This window comes from Cyrtonyx montezumae, unplaced genomic scaffold (genome assembly GCF_038088225.1).
Source record: "Cyrtonyx montezumae isolate F1298 unplaced genomic scaffold, pur_monq_1.0 scaffold_41, whole genome shotgun sequence".
In the NCBI taxonomy this organism is placed as follows: Eukaryota; Metazoa; Chordata; class Aves; order Galliformes; family Odontophoridae; genus Cyrtonyx; species Cyrtonyx montezumae.
The window spans coordinates 2,111,894-2,139,299 of NW_027072047.1; the positions used below are offsets into that span (position 1 = coordinate 2,111,894).

Below are 27,406 nucleotides of genomic sequence, written 5' to 3' on the forward strand. Positions count from 1 at the left end.
CAGTGTAATTGCATGTGTAGCTTCACTTCAAGCGTAATATCTCAGGAGGACAACAACCGTAGATGTTTACATCTAAACTGCAGTCAGAGAAGTTTCTTTTCCTAGTGTTAATTAGTCCCCAGCAGTTTGTTGCCTACTTGACACCACCCACTGCTCATCAATATAAAACAGAACATAGCCCAGAACTGCTTTTATCTTCCTCAGCACTGATCTTTCTTGCTCTCCAAACTTCCACTCAAATGTTGGGTTCCTTGAACCACCTGTTACTTAGTAATCACACAGGGATAAGAAGTCTGATGTTTTCAGTGTTTGTATTCTGGGTGTTCAGGGCTGGAGGTTGGGTTTTCAACTGGCAACATCCAGGAGACTTGCTGCAGCTACAAGCATAGTTCCATCTTTTGGCAGCAAATCTGCCAAATCTGAAGGCATACCTTTGGTCAGTATGCTGGATAAATGGTATAATAGATAAATCAAAACTCTTAAAGCAGTCCCAAGATGTATACTGTCCCAAGATACCTCTCATGTTCCTTTAAAAACAACTCTACACTACACAGAAAAGGCTTTTGACTTATTCTGTATGTTGCAAGGTATTGAAATACCCTCCATCTGGAGATGGATTTCCTCTTATTTCAGATCCTAGCTGCTTGGCAACGTGCAGACTCTGAGCAGCACTATTTTGCCACAGGGATAACTGTAGAGACAAGGAAGCTTTCTTGGGAAGCATGGAATTCTATGGAGAATCACACACACTGCCCATTTTTAAGCTGATGAGAAGGTGTGAGAAGTTTAGGTATAGTCTCACACTGTGAGAACCTTAAAGATCCTACCTATCTTCTTGTGGGAGAGAAAACCAAATGTCCAGTCATGAATAGCTTTTTCTTGTATTGAAAGATGCATAAGTGGGAAAAAAAATATTATTACAAAAATAGTACTTGTTATACTACAACATGCAAAGATCTAGGAGAGAAAACAACTTTCCCAAAGCAGCCTGAACAACAATACTGTGCAAAATTTTTACTAGATGGCATCTTAAACATTTTGTTGTTTACAATGCAGCCGAATCACAGGTTCACAGACACGCACAAACAGACAGGAAGATGTTCTCCAGAGACTCGTGGTACATTCAAGACTCAAAATATACAGATACCAATGCATAGAACAGTTGTAAAATAATCCAGGCAGGTGGCTTAGTTTATCTTCAAAACCTCGCTCTCATGTTAAGTCTCTGGTATCTACATCAAAGAATCATCTCCTTTCTTTGTTGCTGGCATCAGGATGACTTCATAACAGTATCCTCAGCCGGAAGACTAACGTTATTCTCCTGTAAGAACATTGGCTTAGCACTACTACATATCCCCAAGAAGAGTTTTCACATGATTGGACAGCACTACTCAGTTCTCTGAAGATGTAAAGTCTCTAGGTTCTCTTGCTTTCTTGGACACTCTTTTCTTAATAGTTGGTGAGTTTGGTAGAGTTTTGCTTTTCATGGATGTTGGTTTCCTCTGCTTTTGATGAGTGGATCGAAGGGATTTTAGGCCCAGCATCTCACAGTACTTATTGCACTGGTGGAGGGCTCTGAACTGCTCAATGAAGGAAATAGAGCAGTTGCCTTTAAATCCTTTGTATCTGTAGCAACAAAGAGAAAAACAAAGCCAAATTGGATTTCAAGACTCATTTTCAGCACAGGGGAGACAGAGTAAGACTGCTGACAGATAAGCAACTCGAAAATACTAAGCAAGTCTCTTCCACTCATACTGCTTTGAGAAACACTAACTCACAATTATTCAAACTGGCCATTAAGATGTGAAGAAAACTGGTTAATGAGAAGTGGCAGAAGAGGGAAGCTGAGAGTCACCATCAAGCCTAGCTTGGCTCTGCAGCCTCCAAACAGCTCCAGCTCTTGTTGCAGACCACATTAAAACTAGAGAGGTGAAACCAAAGGTTTGCAGTTGAGATCTCCCAGCTGTCTGTTGTTTGTTAGTCACTGCTTCCATACATCTTTCCTTGTGTGCTTCCAGACTGCGTCATTTGTTCTGCACAGGCATACCGACTGCAGTCCTGTTATAACTTGGCAGGACTTGTAAGCTAAATTCAAACCATTTGAGCTGTTGTAGTCTGCAGTATGTGCAACAGGGAGAAGGTCTGTGTGTGCATGGGGAAGAATAATATATTGTCAATAGAAAAAAAGTGCTTACAGAAATTCATAGTGGAAGTATATTTTTCTAATGAAAAATTTTGTAGCCACTATGAATAAAGGCTTGAGTCAAGGAATATTTCATAATGAATTCAAAAATAACACAAAGAAAATCATTAGGTGATGCATTAAATCCCTGGATGTCACCTTATCAATGGAAAGACACAACATAACATGTTTCAAGTGAAAAGTAGACCTCTGAATAAAAAAATAGCAACTGGAGTGTTTTTCTATACTCTTTATCTTCTCCCAAGAAGGAGATTAGGGGAACGGGCAAGCTTTAGGAGGCAGGCAAACTTGTGCAGACGCTTGTTGTGACTTAGGAATGGGAAAGATAGTGGTGACAATTCTTGCTGCACAGTGATAAATGTTGCTGTGCTCTGTACTGGGACGAGCAGCCCCTGACCTGGCATTTCAAGCAGCTGTGCAGCTGTGCAGATGACAGAGATTCGACCAGGGCTGTTTGGTTACCTTCTACCCCTCACTTACTTTCCCTTTTCAGCAGACAGCTGATCTGAATGGCTGCCTTCACTGCCTACTTCTATCAGTGGTACTGTGATACAATCAGAAGCAGAAAAATATTAGAACACTGAAAGCCTATATCATTATACCTGTGCTTAAATTTTCCCAAAACGTCTGAAGCCATTGTAAAAATACTCTGAAATGAGTCTCCTTATGTGTTATGAAAAGATCTTTTGTTACAGTTCAGAACTGCTGCCTTTGAGAGAGAAGGGCAAGAGATACCATCAAATCTCTTAACACACTTCCTCTTTTCATCAGATAAGCATATATACAAAGCTAAACAGACATCTTCCTTCCACCCATGCAGCTGACAAGAATAGTTATATAGAATAGGCTCAAGAAAAGTTAATGTCACTGCCTAATATGGAGTCGATAATCATTTTGAGTACCTTGCAACTCAGGATATTCTGTTCTGTTCTGCTAAAGGCAGAAAAACTTCCCTGAAGAATTCCAAACTGAGAAAAAAAGAAAAAAAAACCCAACCCTTTATAAAAGCTTCTCTTGGAAATATGAATTCTAAAGCTTTGGCAATTTTGCTAGCTGTAAGGGGGATTTTAGCTGAGTTCCTTCATGTAATCCCACTATCATCCCTTTAAATTTCTTGTGAAAAAGGACAGTACAAACCTTGAGCCTGCTTAGGGTATCTCCTTCCCTAGAACCTCCAGTCCAGTGTTAGATTTCCTCTCTTTTTCCCGTGAAAGAGTTAAAGGGAAGAAGAGTCACCTGAGCTATTGGCAGCAGAATCCAGTAGTAGGATGGGATGTATTTAAGAATTTGTATTTGCATTGGCTGGGTCAGGTGCTTGTTGCAAGCCCAACTGGAGCTGTGTCTCTGAGAGCATACTGGATTCAGAGCTATTTCCTCTATGGTCAGAAGCCCTGGAGAGCACTAACACCAAGCCTTCCACTGTAACCCCGTCTGGAGCCATTGTTGGCCCTGCTTTTTTCAGTCCTCCAGCTGATGTGCAAAGTAGCCTCTTTGTAAGCCACCTGAAAAACACTGTGAATAAGCCTATTTTAAGGGAGTCATAGAGCAAAACCCAAGGTCAATCTACAGTGTAGATTCATCCCTTTAGAATAAAACAGCTATGTTTCCCTGATAGAAGAATTCCCATAAACCTGAACAAAAAGGTGTTAAAAACATCAGACAAGGATTTCTTTATTCCAAAGTTAAAGCAAGGATAAATTCCACTGCACTTTCTTGCAAAATATTCACACTGTGAAGAGTTTAATGCTTAAAGCAAAACCATGCTGTTGAGAAGGAAATTTTCACTCACCCTTTGGCCAGTGTTGCTATGCCAACGTCAGTTAATTTCATTCCTACACCTACAAGACATCAAGGAAACAGAAAGCTAGCATTACACTAGAATTTCTAGGAATATTTTCAGAGTCAAGAGAGACAGATATAGAAGCCTTCAATATTCTTTACTGATTCCATATTATTGCTTTAAGTATTTGTCACCTTTTTTTTTTTTCAACATTTTGAATGCAACAATTAAAAATAGGATATTTATGTTCTGTATCACTAGGTATTTTTAAATGTCAATCTCATTACAGTAATTTGCAGACAGCAAAGTGGTAAAGAGAGCATAATATGTTTCCTGTGCTGGACAGTCACTGGCAGGGAGGGATACACTTTCATGAGTGTACTTTAAGAAATACCCAAGATCTTTCCTTGTGCACATACCATGGGGTGACTATGCTTATGGTTGTAGTTTTGGTGCTTTGTAAGCTTGTGCCACTATGTTTATCAGTAAGAATACCTCATCTGCTTCGCTGATCAACTTGGTCAGCCAGTCTTGATTTTACTTTCTGAGTAAGAACCAAAATCCCTTTATCCCTCAGTGTTCCTGAAACCTCATTTTTTCCCTTAATAAGTCCCTTTGTTGACTTGTTTATAGGCAGAATCCAGTTCTGTAGTGCGCATTTTTACAGTACAATAAAATGATGTTTTTTGTTGGAGAATACTCCTATAAATCTCTATTGCTATGCCTGAAAAAATGCTGCCAAATACTCAGCTGACAAGATGGCCAGAGAGCAAGGCTGTTTCTTTTCAGTTTCTTTTCATCAACAGCAGGTATGTTGTCCTTTGTTGCAATAATCTTGCAAAGGGTTCAGATACCATTTCTGCTGTTTTGCTTCCTTTAGACTATTTTTTTTCGTTCCCCTTTCAATTATTTAAAGGGCCATCTTGTCTAGATATTCCTGATTTTCCTGCCTTCTCACATTAAACAGTATGGGAAAAGGTTTAAGATTCCACCTTTCTTTGTTGTCCTTGAGTAAGGGCCTGCCTTTCTCTGTTTCAAATGCATATGTTCATGTTGTGTTGAGTACAGCCTCAGAATAAGGGCTGCATTAAGTCCCCCATTCCTTTTTTTGAAGGAGTCTGTTTTTATAAGCCTAGTCAGGACCTGAGTGAGGAGCCAACAGTAAGTATTTAAATAGAAGAAAGAGTGCACCGGTAGGATGTTATTAAAACCTGAAATCTTTAATCCTAAAAGCATTTCATTAACATCTGGGAGATGGCATAACAAACCAAATGACTCATACTGAGTGTTCTGATCTACTGAAAGGATGTGTGGAAAGACAACTCTTTAATAAGAGTATAAGAATTTTTTTCCTTCTCCAAACTGTTTTTCACAGGAATATAAGCTATGTTAAAATTAACTTTCTCTGCTGATTCAATAAATGTCACAGTTCTGCACAATACACGTTTGCTGCTGCTACCACAGTAGGGAATTCATGCGTGTGATTTCTCCCTGTTCTCTAGGGTAACACACACACAGATAAGTACAGTGCTCTAAAAAGCTAGAAAAGAAAGTATCCTAGCTCTCTCTCTTGTGTCCTTTATTCTGACCTGCAAGAGATGCTATATGAAAAGAGCGCATATTATTTGAACTGTCTGAAAAATCCATATTTGTATTACTTCTCCATTTACTTTCCCAAAAGCTCTTGCAAAAAGGAAATCTCAGTGCCTACATGGTACTGAAAAAGATCTTGGTAAAAATACATCCAATGTTCCCATTTATTAATTTTTCTCCTAGGCACTACAATAATTTAAACTAGAGTTTTAAGAATAATAAAACATTTTGAATATCACTTTATTTTTATACTCAAGGGATGGTTTCCATATCTTGTAGTTCTTTTTATGTGATTGCATTGCTGTGATGCCTCTGAGCTCACACACAACTCTATCTTTTTACTGTGGCAACAGATTCATTGAAAATTCCAGGTATGAGACTTTTCTATTTGCATAGCAGATTCAGATTTGAGCACTGCTTCCAGCCTCTTGCTACTAAATGATTCAAATTGCAACATGACAAGGGAGAGAGAATTAACAGAGTGGCATACGTCTCCAATTATGCACAAACTAGGATAATAAGGGCTGTGGAAGGTTACAGTACTTAAGACTTTTTCGTAATTCCTTAATGTATTTGATTTAAGAGTGTAAGAGATCCCTGCACAGGAGGCTGAGCAATAAAATGCACATTATTGGCATGGTCCAGAGTTGCCAAATGAACAGGCTCAAGACTTACATATACTCTGAATAGCAAAAAAAAAACAAAAACAAACAAAAAAAACCATATTTGTCAATTGTACACAAGATGAATGACAAGAACATAGGAATACTGCTTATGCATACAACCCATGTAAGGTAACCCTGTAGTGTATTTCTGAGTCTCCCAAGCAAAGTCAGCTCAGTGTCCCCACCTACATGCAGAGATGCCCTGATTGTATCACCAGTGATAGGCCCATCAGGAGAAGGCTTTGCCCATTACATGGTTACTGAAGGAGCCACAGAATGTCAGGAATAACATCACTCAGAAGTAGGTCCCTGGAAATTTGGCAGCTATGCAGTTTGACTGTGACTATAATCATTTGATTGTCCTGCTCAGACAACTCACCTTGCAGGTCAGTGACAAGCAAGTTCCCATTGGTTTTCTCATACACCCAGTGCTGGAAGGTGCAACACTTCTGGCCAGCCTCTGAGTCTCTCCTCAGGAAATTGATCTCCTTGCCATCCTTGACAGAGTATTTCACAAATTCCCCAACCAGCTCCTCCTCCACTGTTGCATAGGGGATGTTATTAGCAGGACGATGAACAAGAAAAATAGGAATGATCCTGAAATCAAGGAGAATAAAATACACTGAGCTCAGTCACTGAAACATCAAGACATAAGAAAATTAGCCAGTGATCTTAGAGAGTGAAGGAATAACTGCCAAGTTTAAACCAAGACAGGAGAGAGCTTGACAATATTCATATCTAAACTGGATAGATTTGAAGCGTGGACTGTCCAGTAGATAAGGAATTGGTTGAATGGTCACAGCCAGAGGCTGTGGTCAGTGGCTCTGTGTGCAGGTGGAGGGACTGATGAGTGTTGTCCCCTGGGGTCCATCTTAGGACTGGTGTTTTTCAACATCTTTATTAATGATATAGATAGTGGGACCAAGTGTATCCCTTGCAAGTTTGCTGATGGCACCAAGCTCAGTGGTGTGACAAGCTTGAGAAGTGGGTCCACACAAACAAAAAAAGGTTCAACAAGGCCAAGACCAAGGTGCTGCACTTGGCTATCCCAGATATGAGCAGGAGAATAACTCAAGATCAGCACTGTGGAGAAGGACTTTGGGGTCCTGATAAGCAAAATGCTGTACATGAGCCAGCAGTGCACACTTGCAGCCTGAAAGGCCAACAGTATCATGGGCTGCATCAACAGAGGGGAGGCAGCAGGCAGGAAAGGGGATTGTCCCTCTCTATTCTGCCCTTGTGAGGCCATATTTGGAGTACTGTGTCCAGGCCAGGTGTCCCCAGCAAAAGAAGGATACAGAGCTGTTGGAGTGGGTCCAGTGGAGGACAATGACAATGTTCAGAGGACTGGAACACCTTTCCTATGAAGAATGGTTGAGAGAGTTGGGCTTGTTTAACTTCTAGAAGAGGAGGCTCTAGGGAGACATCATTGTGGCCTTCCAGTATTTAAAAGGAGCTTATAAGTAGGAGACAGATAGTGATAGAACAAGGAGGAATAATTTTAAACAAAAGGAGGGGACATTTAGGTCAGTTCCTAGGTGTAAATTCTTTACTCAGCGGGCAGTGATCCCTGGCACTGATTCCCAGGAGTGTGGGAACTCCATCTCTGGAGGGATTCAAGGCCAACCTAAATGGGATCCTGAGCATACTGATCTGGTAGGGGGAAATCAGCCCACAGTAGGGGTGAATCTGGGGGTCTTTAAGGAGAATCGTCTGTCATTAGTTTTACCAAAAAATGTTTCCAATTACTTGGTTTCTTACAGTCTTATCTCATAGAGCAGCGTTGCCAAAGGGGTAGTAGTTACTTCCAGACACACTTTTACTAGGTTGTGAAAATGTTAGGGTTATGAATGCAGGGAGGTGCTCTATATACACTGAAAGGAGACCTAAAAGGATCAATCATGGGTCACAGGACCATATGAAAACAGTACTTCTGTATAAGTCTTCCAATATCTGAAAGGTGCTTACAGAGAGAGTGGGGTTGGGCTCTTCTCAGCTCTTCTCACTGATGACAGTAACAGGATGAGGGGAAATGGCCTTAAGTTGCACCAGGGTAAGTTTAGGTTGGATATCAGGAAACAGTTCTTGACAGAAAGGGCTGTTCAGCACTGGAATAGGTTCTGTAGGCAGGTGGTGGAGTCACTATCCCTAGATGTGTTTATAACAGTTTGGATGTGGTGCTCAGGGCCATGATTTAGCAGAGGGTTGTTAGAGTGAGGGTAGTATGGTTAGGTCATGGTTGGACTCAATGATCTTTGGGGTCTTTTCCAACCTGAATGATTCTATTATTCTGTGATTCTAGTCCCAATCCACAGTCAAGCACAGAAGGCTCTGAGTAGTTTAGTATTATTGAACACTGAAAGGAAAGGAATAGATCAAGGGATAATTGAAGTGTTAGTAGAACTCCACTTAAGTCTTAAGGAACCTTAAGACCACAGAATCTCTCTTTTCCTTCCTGACCCTTTATAAGTGCCTAGATGCCAGTCCACTGATTATTATAGGGTACTGCTTTCTCTGTTCTTTCTCAGTTTTCTATTATAGCTGATTGTGCATGGATAGGTTAAAGCTGTAACTGTAAAGACAACTCTGGAGAATAGAGATGATTTTTCTTTTGCTCTGTTTTCCTTATAAAATATTCCTTTAAAAACAATTCTGCTTTGACAAGGGTTGGCTAGAAAAAGAGGATCAAGCCTTGACATTTTGAGAAGAACAGAAAAGCAAAATGCAGATTACCTCTTTCCCCTCCTGCTGTCTTCTAGCCAATTATTTAGAACAAAGCAACCAGATCTGAACCCTTCACACGCCTACTATTTACACCAGACTTCTAGTTTTTGTAGAATACCTGCTCTCTCTCTCAAATTAAAATTATATCCCACACCTACAGAAATTTCTTGAACAGAAATTTTATAAAGAACATTATGTCTCCAAATGAAGGCTGATTAGTGCAAATGTCTTCCCTGAAAGATTTCAGGGCTATCTTGACAACTTTTCTAACGCTGTAAGGAACCTTTCTAGAAGTTGCTTTTTATGTAGAGTTGAAATAATCTTTTTGGAGAAACCTTCGTATCTGAGTAGAAGCAGTTGCAGTTGCAGTGACAATGCATTTGCTCATGCTTTACTGCATAATTACAGAAAAACAAAAAACCTGTGAAACATAGTTCTGAGAATATAGTTTCCTTTATAATCCTTATATAACAACTTCATTTTTTATTCTGGTCTGTTGTTTTCTTTCCTGACCTATCCCACTGCCACTTCACCACCCTGACAGTTTAATTTAAGAGCTACAAAGAAAATAATGCAGCCATGTTGTGCATGCACACTGCACATGAAGTACCCAGATGGAATTGGTCCAGCCTTCCTGTTCCCGTCTGGAGCTATTTGAAATGGCTGCCGCTGTGGACGATGAAAATATGAATTCTGCTAATAAGTAAAGAGAGGAAGATATGCTGAGGTACTAAACCACACACTAACCTTGACTGCAGTTTGAGTCAGAGCATTCAAATGTTTTATATATTGTCTGTGGATAGGACCTTCAGGCCAATCAACTTGAATTTTTTATGGACACTGCTGAGAACACAGCTCTACATTTTTTTTCAGTAAAATAGTGCACATAAGCAAATCTTGTATCGTCTAAAAGGAGATGGAGATTTAGTCTGCTGTCAAGAACGTAGAAGCAAGGCAGATGGAATTTCAACCATCCATTGCAAACTCAACCCTACGTAGTATCTTGAGACTGGAACAGCAAATCCTTCAGATGAGATCTATTGCCAAATTGTCAGTGTGTCATCTCCCAGCCTTAGCGGCAGAATGAGTACATACTGAGTGGTTAGACTGATTTACACTTATTGGGGAAATTAAAAATCCCTGATATAAAAGAAACTATTCTCTTTCTTCTTTAGAAATCACACTCAGCAGACAGTGGGCAGGTGTGGAACACACAGGTCAATTGTCCTGGTTTCAGCTAGGACAGAGTTGTTTTTTCTCATACTGCCTGGTATGATACTATGTTTTGGCTTTGGGAGGAAAACGCTGTTGATAACACACTGATGTTTTTGCTGTGTCTGAGCACTGTTGCACAGAGACAAGGATCTTTCATCTTCTCATACTGTCCTGACAGTGAGGGACTGGGGGGACACGGAATTAGGACAGCTGACCTAAACTGGACAAAAGGATTACAAATCACATGATGTAAAAAAAAAACCAACAAAAAAACCTGAGGGGAGTTGGGCATTGGACAGACACTGCTCAGGGTCTGTCTAGGGACTGGTTGGTAGATGGTGAGCAATTTAGTACACCACTATTTTGTACATAGATATATATATGTGTGTGTGTGTGTATATATATATATATAATATAAGAGCACATATAATTATCATTGCTATTATTTCTCTTCCTCTTTTTCATCTTAGTAATCTACAAGTTCTGCTTTTTTTTCCCAGTTCACTCTCCCCCTTCACACTGGGAGTAAACAAATGGTGTGTGGCACTTAGCTGCTGCTTGGTTAAGACATAAAATCTATCCATATTTATATGGTACTCACTCTGGTGCTTCTCCAAAACCTTCCAAAGGTTCAGCTTCAGCTGCATATATCTTCGCATACTCTCTTGCAGTATTTTGTACGTAGCACTCCTAAAGAATATTATGGAAAACATTTGACAGGTCAGCTGTTTGAATACTTCCCAGACAGCTTTTCTCCACAATTTTCACATGCAAGGGCTGGGAAACCTTACCTGCAGCGCTAGTTTGTAGTTCCTTTGAACTAGATCATCCTTACTTTTGGTCCCATATGTGATAGCATTGTGCACTTTGAGAACACAAGGGTGGCCAGGACTGAAAACTGGCACAAGGCCTTGCATCACTTTACTTCGGAAAGCTTTCCGGTGCATGCCTTCACCAAAGTGAAGCTCTTCTGTAGCTAATATTCCATGCAGGTTCCCACCAAAATAACTGTCACTGATGAAATCTTCTCTGAACATGAGTTGCATGAATTCAATTTCTTCCACACCTAAAACACAATACCACTTTGTTCTGCACATCTTTCTGCAGTCACAGGGAAGGGGGTAGGCATGGGAGGATGAATGTTTTTCTCCACAGAGATTTGAGTAGACAGAATACATGGCCCCACTTGCATTATTATGGGCCTGGGTCCCCCTTCCTTTAAGAAGCAGTTTTGCTACATGAGAAGTCCTGTCTTTATTTTAACAAGGAACTAGATGTTTCATTTTATTCTTCAAGAAAAACTAAAAAAAAAAAAAGACAAACAAAAAACCCAGACAATTGGCTGAAAGAACTTTTTCACTAGTACAGTATGTTCAGGAATGATAAACCAATTTACAATGCACTGCCTATTTTTAGCTGCAGCACAGCAAGACATATGTCAAGTGTGATTAAACACAAGACAACATATGGGGAAAGCATTCCAAATCATAATGCCTGCCTCTTTCTTGGAGTAAAGTTACACAGCAAGTAACTTGCAGAGTTCAAACAGCTTTTCTGCCAGAACAGCTTTCAGTATGCTGTGTGCATCTCTGTCTCTGTGTACTCTGTATTGTGTCCCATAATGCATTGCTGTTTCACTGTTTACTAAATGTGAAGTGCTGGTGCATGACATTAGTGACAAATTACACAGACAGTCAAGTTCAACTGAACAGTTTGCCATGGTATGTACTCCAACCCCCTGCACTATATCCTATATGAAGGATATATATATATATCTATACCCTATATGAAGGTATTTCATCAGCAAAACTCCCATGAATTCAAGTGGAATGTATTCTTGATGATACAGCAAAGTTGAATACAAAAAAAAAGGAAAGATTTTTAGCAAAAACTTGTGCTTTCCATAGTTTACCGTGGGATAACTGTTAAAATGTCACAGGTGGTGTGTCTGCAGACCAGTGAAATCTGAGAGGTGTTTTGATCATTCCATTTAAGCCTGAAAATTTAAAGAGATCATATACTACAGCTGAAGCCCAAAGCTTTGCATCTCTATGATGTAAAGAAACTTAAAATCCAACTACATGTCTGAATTCCAAGTATTCCTCAAATTTCCAATGGACTTTCACCTGGACAATATTATGCACAGGCTTTCCAATTTACACAGGGCTCTGTACCTTCAAAAATGCACTTTCCTCAAAAGAATTCAAGACCGAGGTCTAAACAGCTGTAATCACATAATTCCCCAAAATAGTAAGAACTCATTGGATGAAGCCGTAAGCAGTCTGGGTCTCACCCCATAGCTAACTGCTTTGAGCAGATGACCCTCTGGGTTTCCTTCCAACCTGAATTACAATACAGTCCTACAAATGGGTGAGAGAGAAAAACCAGAATTATGATGTAGTGCAAACTAGGTGACTCAACTGAAAGTGATTACACTACTGCACTCTAGCCATTTTACTAACTAACTACAGTTCACTGTAACCATCTAAGCATGTCTACCCATTTCCTTATTCAGAGGGTTCAGAGTCAGAAATTTTCCTCAGAGCTCATTCTATCATTATATCTGCGGCCAAATCCACTGAGACAATGCAGCTTCCTAGTTACTTAGTAACCTCCTAGATAATATTACTTAAACACAGTTCAACTGAGTGGTAAAAAGATTTGAGAACAGTTTGTACAACAAAATCAAAAGCCTACACATCTTGGATGAAAATGCTACTCATTATTTTTGTTATATTTGTTCGTCCTTTTTTATATTTGGAAATAAGAAGGAACAAAGATTTAAACACACAATCTACCAAATGTGTATACTTACCTTCGAAATTCTGAAAATTTGAGAGATGTTCCAAGACTGCAAGGAAACAAAGGAAGAGATTTTCAAAAAATATGAATGGAAACTGCCATCGTCATTATTACTAAATGAACTATAAACTGGCATTTACCTTCAGAAGTCAGATTAAACTCAGCAGTCACCTTTCCATATATGTTATTCAAGCAGCAATAATACATTCCTTGGTCTTTGTTACTGGCTTTTGCTATTGCCAAAGAGACAGGAGAGTCATCCTGGGCACTAGAACAGAATATGTTAATTTTTCATGTGAATATTTCTGAAAGATATTTTCATGCATCTGCCTCTGGAATTTCTGTCTATGACTGCAAAGAATTATTCAAATCAGGTGCAAGTAGATAAAATATTTTATTTCACTCTCTTAGAAGCATTAATTCTATTAAGTGTTTCTAAAGAGATTTTCCTACTATATACTGAGAGAAACATAGCTCAACTGAATCTGCATTCAAAGAACTAAATCACACCAAAAGGCATTCTAATATTCCCATATCATGGCATATATAAAGCATGGTAGTGCCACAAGAAAATAAAAAGGACATCTTCCTGATGATATATACAATATTCAGAAGCTTCTGCATCGGAATATTGGAAACACTCAGCAGTGAGAGGGAGAACTGATGTGACTGGAAGCAATATAGATGGTGCTGACTAAAATCCAAGCCTGATCTTGGCTTTGTACAAGTCATCAAAGTTTTGGTTTAACTGACTGTGTGATCAAGTTTCAGCATATGCATCAATATTCACTACAAGAAAGATATCGAAGCCCTGGAATGTGTCCAAAGAAGGGCAACAAAAATGGTGAGGGGTCTGGAGCACAAGTCATACAAGGAGCAACTGAGGGAGCTGGGGTTGTTTAGTCTGGAGAAGAGGAGGCTCAGAGGAGACCTCATTACACTCTACAGCTTCCTGAAGGGTTGTGATGAGGAGGGGTTTGGCCTCTTCTCCCAGGCAACAAACCGGACCTGAGGAAATGGCCACAAGTTGTACCAGAGCAGGTTTAGGTTAGGTATAAGGAAAAACTTTTTTCAGTAAGTGGCCAGGAACTGTGATGGCTTGTACAGGGAGGTGGTGGAGTCACCATCCCTGGCAGTGTTCAAGAGGTGTCTAGATGAGGAGCTGCGAGATATGGTTTATTGCTTGTGGTAGCAATGGTTTTGGGAGGACAGTTGGACTGGATGATCTTGTAGGTTGTTTCCAACCTTGTGATTCTGTGATTCTATGATTCTATATCTTGTGCAGAAATGAGTATTAAATCTTGCTGACTGAATTCAATCTGGGTTAGTTAAGAAGATGTTTAATTAAGCATGTATTTATTACCCTGCTGCACTTTGGATCCAATGTGCTTAACAATTTTTTGGGTTTTTTTGTTCTCAGCTAGTGTCAGTTTTAGAAATACCTAGTCTGCTTTCCCTGCATTTACAAATTTCCCGCAATTTTTCCCACTTCTTTGCTTTGTATTCTCTTTTCTTCTGTGTCCCACCTCATTCCATCTTTGTAATTCCTCACTCAGTATTTCCCACTCTCTCGCTTTGATTTTTCAAGGTAAACATTTGCTGCCTGACATCTGTGTATGGAACTTCAATAATGGACCACAACCAGATGTTATTGGCAGGCGTGCAATGGGCATGCAGTTGCAGTACTTACAGATGCGAGCTCACTCTGAAAGCAATAAAACTGCACTGAAACAGTGCTGTGTCTAGTGAAATGCTTTCCTTTTAAACCATAAAGATCTTCAAATGGACCACATTGGAAGTCCATGGAATTTCTTCTCAGCAAACACAAATAATCCACCCAGGGATTATGAAGACCTGGCTACCATGTTTTAAAGCTTTTGTGAAGTGAATTAATGAAGGCATAAACAGTTTTGCTGGTATTTTGCCAGCATGAAATTTCATGATACTTTGGAACAGTGAAGAACTAATTTTACCCAACACTAGTTTTTAAATGAACCAACTCAGCATATATTAATGTCACTATCAATATGTATTTTTCAAGACATTTTTCAATGTATTAACAGGTAATAAAATTTTAAAGATTTGTTGTACAATTTCTTGCTATTACCTACTATTGGAAGAAAAAGTTAAGATGTACATGATCCAGACAATGTATTTATGAAGATTTGTATATATCTCCAATGGAACAAGCAGTGCTTGGGTTCAAACAAAATTATCAGAACTACTAGTTGGATTTCAGCTTTGATTAAATGGAGACTTTCATAGAATCATAGGGGTTGGAAGGGACCTCAAGAGATCATCGAGTCCAACCCCCCTGCCAAAGCAGGTTCCCTACACCAAGTAACTTTCACAGAACTCTACTGAACATTTTGAAATAAAAATGGTAACTAGCAGTCTCTTGTGAATTTTTATCACATGTATTATTTATCAATGCAAAACCAATACATTTCTTATCACTGCACTCTTTCTTCATTAAAATGCAGCAAAATTACTTAGCAGATAATACTATATGGTAATATCCATAATAAATATGATAATACAATAATCAAAATCAGTGTAGATAAAATGACATGCATCAGAATGACATGGGAAGTCTTACAACTTTACGTTTTCTCTCCGCTTAAAATAGCATCTTAGCAGACTATAAAAATCCTAGATTTTGCATAATCAAGCCTTCTGATGGAAATATCTTTTCTTTTTTTTTTGCCTTGAGTAATGTTAGTTTTGATTTTTTGAAACATAAACAGATTTTAAGAGCTATGTTTTACAAAAAAAAAATTACTGCATTGTGGAAGAAAATAATATATTTCACAAAAATGTAGTTTTAGGATAAGCTGGAAAAGATCCTGATAAAGACCTTAAGAAGCTCTTATTTTCCACCCTTCTGATTGCACTGCCTCTAGTCATTTGGTGTCAGATTAACTGTCTGGGTTGATGGAAGAGATCATTTTCCTGAAATACATCTCCAACTTTAGTCCAATCAGCTTCAAGCTCCATTTGATACAGAATATAAAGTTCAAAGGAGTGATCACTTCAGGCTCTACACTGCATGTTAGTTGTTTCAGCAATTCATTTCCAACACACAAGGACTGCCAGCCTGCCACATTAACCAGGCGTGTTTATATCGCTTGGCCTGGGTGCTGAGACTGAAACTTCATATGGTCCTTTGCTGCACTTGAAAGTTCGATGAGACTGGTTATGAATGAGCTGAGAGGAATTACGAGTGATGGAATGCAAACTAGAACAAATTAATGCACTGTGTGAAGATACACTTTTTAATGACTCTGTTTAATTTATTTTTTTTCAACAATCATAGTGATGCTGATAACACATTTAAACACTAGAAAATATAGTATTTTCACAATAGCTATTCAGACACTATCAGCCTGACAGAAACATCCACTTACCTTCTCTGTAGTTGAGCTAGTAACTTGGAGTCCTTAGTCCATGTAATGGTGGAGTCTCCATGAATATCTCCAAACTGACAGCACAGCTTAATATTTCCAGAGCGGTCAGGGAACAACTCTGCTTGGATTTTCTTCAGCAGCTTGGGAGCTTGAAATAGAAGAGTCATAGTTTAGGACTGGAAGATTATGAGAGTGTTTTGGCATTTTAAAGAGAACTCCAGAATGTTTTTTACATGCTAATATCATGAATCCAACAATACTGGAAAATGATCACTTTTTTTTTTTTTTTTTTTTTTACGATACAGAAACCCAAGGCTTTAAAATATGGACGTTTTACTGCTTACTCAGAATGCATTTTCACTTTTTTATTAGTACAAGAGACACCACAAGGGTCCAGCATACAGCAGGGTTACACCATTAGAATTCACACTAGATGAATACTTGTTACTGGTGCATTTTTTAACCCACTCAAAGCCTTTAAGAGAGATGAATCCAGTTTCCATGAGGTGCCCAGTCTGCAGGAGGTTCTTGGAACACACCTAATGCAATCTGACAGGAGAGGGTTTTATTGTAAAGTGCAGTGATGGTCCCATTTCCTTTAAACACAGCTAGAAGGAGGAACTTACAATCAGTGGTTAGATATTGGCTCTACCAATAGCAAGGGCACTTGGCAATGGCCTTAGTGCTGCCATTAGAGCAAGTCTTGCAGTTATGGAACTTGGTACTTTTTCTAACGATGGACCATTGTGCAGAGAAAACCAATGGCTTATGGAGTTTCCAGATGGAGAGCATCCTGCCCAGCTCAGGGAAGGTGCTGATGGCCCAGTTCCTCACTCAGGCACATTGCTGGCTCACGGGCCAGCTCTGGCAGTGGGAACCCAGGGCTCACAGTGCCAGCTGAGGCTGGGGCCTATGTGATGTGGCCTGGGCAATGGTGCCGGTCACAAAGCCTGAGAGAAGTGGGGAGAGTCACCCTTTGCCTTGAGAAAAGAAGTTAAGAAATGGGTTCTGCTTACTTTTATTATGAGAGGGAATGGACATATGCTTAGGGAGAGGTTTGGGGATCATGACACATCTCTGCACTCAAGTGAGACATCCCTGCCAGACGAAAGGGATGCAACATGCTGGGTGTCGTGTTTCCTACCGTGTTAATTCTGCTGTACACTGAATGAGCTGGCATGACACTTCTCTCTCAGGAATCCCATGCCAGTGGCCTAACTTTCCCCTTCTAATGCCCAAGGAATGCTGAATCCGACCCAAGGGGTCAGGCACCTGGGATTCACTGCTATGTTTGCCTTGTAACCACTTAAGTCCTTAGGCCTAAGAACCTTGATGAATCAGGTCTGAAATGGCGCAGAGAGTATGTGACAGCACTGGAAATAGAATGAAAGGCTCCAGTTTTCCTGCCCTGGACACAAAGCAATCTCTCCTGGAGGTGAAAATAATGCAAAAGAGAATACCATGCTAACCATACCAACCTCCCCATAGCACTGGGAAAAAGTCTATGCAAATGCTCTCAAGTATAAACACACACTGATTTCAGCCTGGACTGCGGTAGATCAGAAGCAGAAAACTCAGATCTACAATGAAAATCTGTATGTTTAAAACATTCTTCAAATCCAGGTTCAGACAGCAAGTAAAGCTAGGCTTTTCTCAGTACTTTTCAGTACTTGCTATTTCCTTGTTATACTTTGAAGGAATGTATCTCTGCTTCTCCCATACACTAGGTTCTCTGGTAATTTCTGATAGAGCTCTGTGCTCTCAGTTATCCCTTTTGGGCCAGCAGGTGTATAGCAGACCTCCCTATAGCAAATTCCCACCATGTCTAGCCTTTTTTCTTGCTCACTGTATCTCATCTCCCATCATTCCCTTTCACAGTCATTTCTTGTAGATAAACACACTTGCAAAGGACACATCTCTGAATAAAGTTGCTTTTTAAAGTGCAACTGAAGTCTGATCAGACTGCACTGTAATTAGTACTCTGAAAAGCTTCACAGTTTTTCAGCTTACCTCGAGTCCCTGTTCAGTCTTGCTCTGATCTTTAAAATTATTTCAGGATATAAAAGGCAACATTAAAAGGTGAAAGTAAGACCTTGATCCTTGCAAAGTATCCATAGAAACCACAAATGCATAATCTGTCTAGCTGTTACACTGCTGCTCCCATCTGCATTTTGTTTTATCCATTAGCAGTATCCTAGAGGCCCTGATAAGCAACCTTATTCTCATTTCAGTTCTGTGTTTTGGGTTTTTTTATGTCAGTTTAAAAATGCTAATTTCATCAGTGTCATTTTTGAGCAATAGTAGTGAAAAGGAATGCAGAACCTGCCATCATTCTTCAGATAGAACTGCAAAACATTGTTTATCAGTGGCACTCTGCTAGTAACAATAATACTTTGCTAGCAATAAAACCATTTGGTAACCAAGATAGCATAATTGCATTTGGGAGCTACCATGTAGGAGCATAACTGGGAACGCTGCCCATAGGAACATAATGACGTGCTAGTACTGGGTTAGCAGCTGCTGTACTGTACCGTTATGTGCCACCACTATGCTACCTACCCCTAAAAACTGACTTGAGGAGACAAAAAAAAGAAGTAGCGAATTCAAAAAGGATAAAAAAAGTATTTTACAGGTAGGAAAAGGATTCTAGGGAGGTATCAGCTCTGTGGTACATGGATACAAGTACTTAAGTTATCACAACAGGAAATTATCATCAGTGAGGACAGGGCACTTTTGATTGATGTGATCTTGACTTGCAGAGCACTTAACCATTATGAACTTCCCATTGAAGTATGAATGATAGGAATGGACAGAAACAAAAATCAGTTTTCTCTTACCTTTGCTATCCTTTTTTAAAATTAGCTTCCTTTGCTCTTTTTTGTTTTCTTTGTAGATCATGTTGGCCTCACTTTTAACACAGCTAGGATCTTTGCTGACATTTCCTCTCTCTGCCAGTCGGGGCTTCTTTGATAGTGTTGCTGGAGGTAGTTTCTTCTTTGCTTCAGTAGCTACATTCCCACCCCTTGCTATGTGCTGTTTACATTTGACAGGCTCAAGCTCAGCAACAGTTGGTGAGGTCTGGTCAGACTTTGACCTTTCTTGACTCCCCACCATTTTTGCACCAACAGGGAATGGATCATATGTGCTCAACGCTAAAGAGTATGGCTGCGTACTACTGGAAGTAGGTTGCCTTTGAAAATAGAGGTTACCCCTCAGATCAGCTGGTGGCAAGCCAACTAAACCACTTACTGCAGTCTCTGATGTCATGACTTCTCCATCTTTATGACAATGAGTAGGCTCAACTGAACAGTCAAACTCAGTTAGCTTACTGGAAGAGATCCAGTCAGGAGAAGACTGCTTAGTGATTTTATTGCTAATCTGTCTCTGAGCATTTGAGCTAATTGAAGTGTTCAAAGGAAACTTCATTTCAGCATCATCTGGGTTGACCTCAGTAGTTCTTTGAATCTTTTGTTTATTTTCACACAGGACTGCTCTCTCCTTGTTTGCTTCAGGTACTTTATGAAACTCATCCTGCAATGCTTTGCAGAAAGTTTCCAACCTACTCGATTTTTCATCTACTTTGACAGCAATTTGTGTGCATTCTGCTTGTGGTTGACTTCCTTCACCAGAAGAAACCATTGCTGATACACTGTTACAAGAGCCCTTTGACTGGTTTACAGGAAGGAAGAATTGTGATGTTTCTCCTACGGTTATTTGTTGGATATCCATCTGATTACTGACATCTCTGGAATCATCATCTGCTATGCTGCTGTACTCATTTTCTACTGTTCTTGGCAGTGGGGTACTAAATGATGCCGATGTTACATTCCCAGAGGCATGTGTGTAATTATTTGAAGAATCTGGTTTTAACTCTTCATCAGACTTAAAGGTGTCACCAAGAAAAAACACCTGTTGTTCTGACATGTTGGGAGGGGAAGCTGCAGACTGACTCTCTGAAATGTCTCTAACTCCAAAGCTGCAGGAAGTTTCAGCCCTTTGTTCATCACCTAAGCAAATGCCTCCCTGTTCTCTTCCTGTTTTACTTGGTTCATATTTGGGCACTTCTACAAAGGGATCTGTTAAAAAGGGATTCTCAGAAGAGGGAGTGAATACTACTTCTTGTTTTTGTAATTCCATCAGTTGGTATGTATTGTGAGGTAGATTCTTACACGTTATGTTTTCAGGAGTCTTAATTAAATCGGGCAAATTCATTAGGTAACTGTACTTCTGTGTATTAGAAACAATTGAAACATCTTGACAGTCATAATTATTCAAAAGATGATGACTGCCAGAATTAGTGCTATTTTGTGCATTCAAGTCTGAGTGATCTCTCTTCTCATGCAAATCATCTTCACAACTTTTATGTATGGCGTTAACGGAAGCGTGTTTTCCATGTGTAAATTGGTGGGTATTTTCACCAGAGAAATTACTGTCAAGAACAGATTTCCTTTCAGGGAAATACGTCAGATTATTTCTTGCTGGATAGCAGTCTTTAAAATGACACTCATCTTCATCTGTGCTCTTAGTCAGAATCTTATTTACCAATGGTATGTTCTGCTCCATATGAAGTAATTGTCCAGTTGTCCAGTGTGACTTATCTAACACATAAGTTGAATTTTCATTGTCACTTGCTAAGTTACTACTCTGAGCACTTTTTAATACTTGAGGAGATTCCACATCACGTGTTTGGAAAGCATTCTTAACAGTAAGCTTTCCTTTCCAAGAAATGGTCATTCGAATGCATCCATCACTGCCAATTTCTGTTTGATTAGGCTTCTGCTCCAAGCACCCCTCTGTGTTTAAGACATCTTTTGAAGCACAAACAGATAGTGTTTCTGCTTTATTTTCACTGCTAGAACTTAGACACGTACCATCTGCTTGCTTAAGGAAAATGTTTCCACCAGATACACTATTACCTGCTACATCTGTTTTCAGTAGGGTATTAGGAACACTGCAGACTTCTTTCTCTGTTCTTTTTCTAGTAGGTGCTTGTGTAACAGGTTCCTGCTGTTCCGTCACATTTTGAGGCAAAGGATGATCAGAACAGGTCTCTTGCACAAGGTTCAGTTCTGTGACTCTGGTATCTGTGGGCCTCATTTCTAAACTTGTGATTCCACAGTTTTCAAATGGGATTTGACAGTCTGAGTCATCTTCATGAAAAAGTTTCCACAGTTTGTCATGCACTGCAGCTAAATCGGCATCTCCTTTGCACCCAGATTCTCCAGATTCCAGAACTGACTGGGGATTAGCTTCAAACAGAGATGCATCACATGATATACTGCAGAGAGTATCTGTGTCATTGCTGTCATGTGAGTCAAAATCATACCTTTGCCCTCTCTCCCTTGGCTCATCACACAGCTTTGCAGAAGACAGAACAGCACATAAACATTCTTGTTTATCAGGAACAGAGTCTGTATCCCATAAAGGAAAAGATGAAGTGTCATTTTTACGTTTGTTTTCACTACTATTAATACCCAATCCTTGTTCCCAGAAGACTTGTTGGTGACAACTTTCTCCCTTATCACAAGGAACATCATGCTGAGAATAGGTCTGTAAATTTGCATTTTGTAATGTCTTCTCAGTACAGAGTGCTTGTGAAGCTGAATGGGTGACTCCCACACTCTTGCAAGTCATGAAGATTCTTTCCTTTTCTGTTTCAGGCTCCATACATTGTCTATCACAATTTTGGGCACAGATTTTAAGACTGTCGCCTTGATTCTACAAAAAAGAAAGAAAGAAGAAACATGATGGAATTAAAAATTAGTATTGCTGCTTGACACAGACCCGAACTTGAGTCCTGAATTGAAATGCTCCTATTTATTTTGTTGTTGTTGTTGATTATGTTTTTATATTTGTCAGCATCTACAGTTTATGCATTGTAGCTTGTCCCCCATCAGATCAGAGTGCCCAGGGCCCCATCCAGCCAGGCCAAGAGCACCACTAGGGATAGGCACTCAACAGCTTCTCAGAGCAATCTGTTCCAGGGCCTCACCGCCTTCATAAATCTCCTCTTTTTAGTTTAAATCTGTTACCTCTCATTCTATCACTACATTACCTGATAAAGTCCCCCTCCATCTTCCTTACAGGACCCTGACATGTACAGGGGCCTAAGTCCTCACCCCTTTGTATTCACTACTTGCCATTAAACCTGTTCCTATTTGACAGCTGTTTACTGGCATCCATGAAACCATGTGCTGGATTTCAGTCTGATTCCTTGTGAACAGATTCCTCTCTCAGATGTAGACACCCTTTCAATTTCCTTTTGTTCTTGTGACGGATAACCCAGTTCCTTCCTTCCCTTACTTATTCCCACATTTCTGCTTGCTGCTCCCAGCACACATCCCCTCCTTCATGACAGCGCTGGAGCACAATGCTCAACTGCATTTCTGCACTCCCTAAGCTTAGCAGTGCCCCTTCAACAAAATACTCAGAACTGCAGTTTTCCATCACACATGGCAGCTTCTAAGATATCACACAAAGCAGCAGATGGTTGCCAGTTGCACAGCAGACAGTTTCACTGGCCTATGCAATTCTTGCAGTCTTGGTTTCCCCAAAATCTGACAAAATCCTCTTGCTCACTGCCAAACTACCCAATTACAGGGATGATTTGTGCCAGTCCTTCTTTCCAGCTTTGCTGTAATGAAATTTAGAAATATCTAGAAGTGATGTAAATTTACGTAAGGATGATCAAACTGAGTTTCAACTCCAATTTTATGAGAACAAGCTGTTCTGACTTGAGAGAGAACAGAATAATGGGCAAAAGAGAATCCCTGGCAGGACGAACAGAGGATATAATCAGGAGGAAAAAAATACACGATAAATATGCTAACACAACAAACTGTTCTTCCTGAGCTAACAGCATAGACAGTAAAAATTTTGCTTATGCCAAGGAATCCCTCTGAACTTCCCAGTTCCATTAGGATTTAAACCACAAGTCATAAAAGGAGCAGCTGAGGGAACTGGGATTGCTTGATCTGGAGAAGAGGAGGCTCAGGGCAGACTGTATTGCCCGCTCCAGCTCCTTGAGACAAGGGTGTTGCAAGGTGGGTGTTGGCCTCTACTCCCAGGTATCAGCAAAGAGGATAAGAGGAAATGTACTCTTGTTGCATCAAGGAGGTTCTGACTGCATATTAAGAACTTCTCAGAAAAAGAGATCAGGTTCTGGAACATGTTGCCCAGGGTCAGCATCCCTGTAGATGTTTAAGGAAAGGGTAGATGTAGTACAAAGGGACCTGTTTTAGTGGGAAATACTGGAGGTAGGTGGATGGTTGGACTATATGATCTTAAAGGTCTTTACCAACCTTAATTATTCTATGAAAATCGCTGACATTAGGTAGGCCACATGATGCAGGTTCTGAAATTCATGAGTACCTTGTGCTGAAGGTGCTGGCTGAACACTAGGTAGAGATGGCCTCTTAAATGAAAACTTTGCAGGCTTGAAGCTTCCTGGCTCTCTTTCATGTAATATGATACAGCTTATGCAGTTGTTTTCTATGATGTATTATTAAGCTGCTTTACAGCATTAAATAAATACAGAATTTCACCTGGCACTAGATCATGAAGACATGAGAGGAGTCAGGAGCTTCCCACATCATCTATCTAATGGAGAAGGAGGTCACCCAGGACAGCAGTTGCTCCACAATACAGAAAGCAAGGGTTTCTCCATTTGGAAGTTGATTCTCCCTAGCCTTTGTTAGGGTACAGTAGCAGACTGCTGGTGTTCCTGGCTTTCTATATGGATCTTTTGAGAAACTACCCACCTATTTATTGTGTCATGAACAGTAGATTCTAGATGGGATAGACTTTTTGGTTCCTTGTTTTAGTCATGGATGCCCAAATAATTTATTGACTGCAGGTAGAAAGAATCTTAACCAGCCAATCTGAAACCTGGCCATGGAACTTACGCCAGTGTAAGTTGCTCTTTGCTAGTTCTGGTATTTAAGTTACAGTACTGTTGGGAAAAAATGAAAAAATGCTTTATGCAAACCACAGCAACATGTAACATCAGGAAATTCTGAGTAGGTCAATTAGTAGGTCAGTTTCAATCTCCATCACAAGTATATTACATATTGCTAAAACATGATGGGAATTTTATATACCACAAAAACAGAGAAACTTATGGATGCTTTTCAGGCATAACAATTTAGTGATTTTTGATTCCTTAAGACAGTCAAGTGGTCAGACTACAGTAAATTTCTAATTCTCAGCCAAGAGACATTTCTTAAAGAATATAAATGAGGCAGATTTGAGGAACTGGAAACTGCTTGTGTTTATTTGTTATAGCTTTTTTTTCCTGAGCATTTGGCTATGCACTTTAAAATCAGTTGAGTAATAAATAATAAACCATATAAAATGATTTAATGCTCATAAATATAAATCTTCAGACTTTACTATCTGAAATAAAAAGCGTGATCTAATTCTCCCACTTACTAGAGTTGGTGGAGCATCATATCATTCAGTACAGTACTGTCAGTGTGATGATTTTCTATGTCAGTTTCCTGCCAACAGCATAAAATACGTACATCCTTGGAGAGTATCAATTTGGGGTCTGAAGCATCATTGCTTTTTACAATTCCACTGGAATGTTTAAACCTCTCATTGCTTTACTCTTAAAAAGCAAAGCTCAATTTATCTCCATAACATTAATCCTCTAGATTATATTTCCCTACTTGATATAAATTCAGAGCAAACCTTTGTTGATTTGTTTTAAGCTTCCAGCACCACAAACAGAGACAATTTTATTCTCTGGATATAAGCTAAAGTAAATCAAACTGTTCTCTGCTCACAAAAGAGATGTGAGAAACTTTCTGGCTGAAAGAAACATTACTTTGATAAGACCTGTGAGATAGCCAAAATATCAGATTTCCCTATCCAGCTGTCCAGAGTCCCATTAGTGCCTCTTACTATTATCAGTCTCACTCTATAATTAGAACAGCTTATGGTTTATTTGGGCCTTTTTCAAAACCAGATTTCCTTCCCAGACGTAGCTGTCATTCAGAAGTGCATGAATAGTATCTTTCAAAGTAATTTAAATTTGCATTATTTTGTGACAAACGGGAATGAAAACCATTGAAATCAGTAGAACAGCTCTTTCTAGCAAATGATAAACACTTTACTTACCCTGGGTGAGACGTTTTCATATGGCACCTGATTTTGCTCAGACAAGCCCGAAGTCCTTTTTTGTTCCCAGTGAGAGCCTTTATCTGCCTCTTCTGTATGACACAAACCAGTCTCCATTTGCAAGCTTTCTGTCTCCTCACGGATTTGTGTTGAAAGGATACCTTCCTGACTTGGAAACAAAGCACTGGATTCAATTTCTGCTGTAGTCTGAAAAGATTGACCTATATTACTTACATATCTGCAAAGCTCTTTAGGATTCAACAACTTTAAAAGGTTTCTTCTTAGACTTTCTGTTAAGGTACAGACAGCATGCCTCGCATTTTCTTCCATCGAATTTCTTCTCCCTTCTTCTGGCGGCAATGAGCTTTCATCCACCAAATCTGCATCTATATTGCCTTCTGTCACTGTTTCTGAAGTCAGATTTGTCAAAGCAGCACCTGTGCCACTAGTAGAGGAGTCTGTCATTGCACGTGCATTGTCCCCATTCTGTGGTTTGTCGGATGAGAAATCTGCAGCTGAGTGGACGCTTCCATTATTTTTATCTTCCATTTTAAGATAGTCATTTTCAAGGGCTGCAGGTGCAACTGGCACTTTACAGTTCTCTTTGTCTTTCAAACTGGTAGTTTTCTCTCGGTGGTGCCCAACAGTTAGAGTCATCTCCGTCTGCAGAGTGGACTGGCTGTAAGTAGAGGGGTCTCTCCTTACATTTACTCCTTTGAATTTTGAGTGATGACCACAGAGGCCAATGGTGGTATCCATAGGCGTAGTGTTATCTGACACTTGAAACAGGCATGGCATTTCACTGAGGAAGTAAGCACACCCATCACAATCCTTACTCAGCTTTAAATCATCTTCATCATCGCTTTCTAATAAAAATTGCAATTTCTTTTCCCAGATTTCATTTTCACGCACTGTCAGCAGATCAGAACATTCTAAATACTCGAGGCCGTCATCATAAAAGTCATCACTTATACTTGGATAAATCTCTAGTACTCTATCAGAATTTTCAGAATCATCTTTTACAAAATAACTGAGATTTATGATGGGACTGTCTGCCCGCTCACTCAACAGGGTATTTCTGGGTAGAGACCTACAGAGCTCAGGCTTTTCACATGCCTGGAAATCTGCCAGAGGCTGATCAGAAACAAAGTCTTCCATGCGAAGGCAACAGTTGTCCGTACAATCAGTGAATAGATCAGTAGGGTGGGAACACACCTGTCTGCTGCAATTTTTCTCTGTTTTTCTAGCATTGACATACAACATACTGTTAAAATTAATTAGGTCATCGCCGTTCTGTGATACATCCCTTACACAGCAAGTATTTTCCTGTGTTTCAAATATGTTTTTTACATCCATGTTGTCTTCCATGTTAGGCAAGTGTTTGTGGGAATCTTCCCATGGAAGCAATACTTTTGAGCTTCTTGTGTAATAAAAAAAAAACCTGATGTTTGAAGAATTTGTTGAAATTAACATGGAGTTGCCCTCACAGGCATAACTCTCATGTTGTGAAAAATGTTCCTCACTCTGCTCATTTTAATCTGAAGTCTCCCTCATTGTCATTTAGGTCAGCAATTAATTCTGGGAAGCTGTGATTTTTGTACATCATTTCCACTCTACTAGAGTTGAATAGAAGGTCAGTCTAGCTGTCAAACAGTTCCCAGATACTGTCCAATTAAGAGTAGCATCTTGCTCTGTGCACCTGCAAATAAAAGAGATCTTAAGTTTAAAACGATTTTAAAAATGCGTATACATACATTCTGAAAGATGGCAAACTGCCACACAGTTTCAAGTATTTCCAGAAAAAGGAGTCACCATGATATAAAAATCAAGATCAAATGTTAACAGCAGTAACTATAATCCAGTTAGCTGTGCAGAGCCACTTAGAGGGGAGACATTG

The 27,406-nt window shown here is 39.7% G+C and overlaps 1 protein-coding gene across 1 annotated transcript; it reads right to left on the reverse strand.

The window, feature by feature from the left end:
• Window positions 1-687: 687 nt before the first annotated feature.
• ALPK2 (alpha kinase 2) lies at window positions 688-27,195 on the reverse strand. The gene is made up of 10 exons (XM_065747068.1): window positions 25,510-27,195; window positions 19,227-22,107; window positions 16,390-16,537; window positions 13,123-13,250; window positions 12,996-13,031; window positions 10,972-11,246; window positions 10,782-10,870; window positions 6,621-6,838; window positions 3,993-4,041; window positions 688-1,626 (listed from the first exon to the last, which is right to left on the reverse strand). Exons 1-10 carry the CDS (start codon window positions 26,980-26,982, stop codon window positions 1,392-1,394), a joined length of 5,532 nt encoding a protein of 1,843 aa, XP_065603140.1. The 5' UTR covers window positions 26,983-27,195; the 3' UTR covers window positions 688-1,391.
• Between the last annotated feature and the right edge of the window lie 211 nt (window positions 27,196-27,406).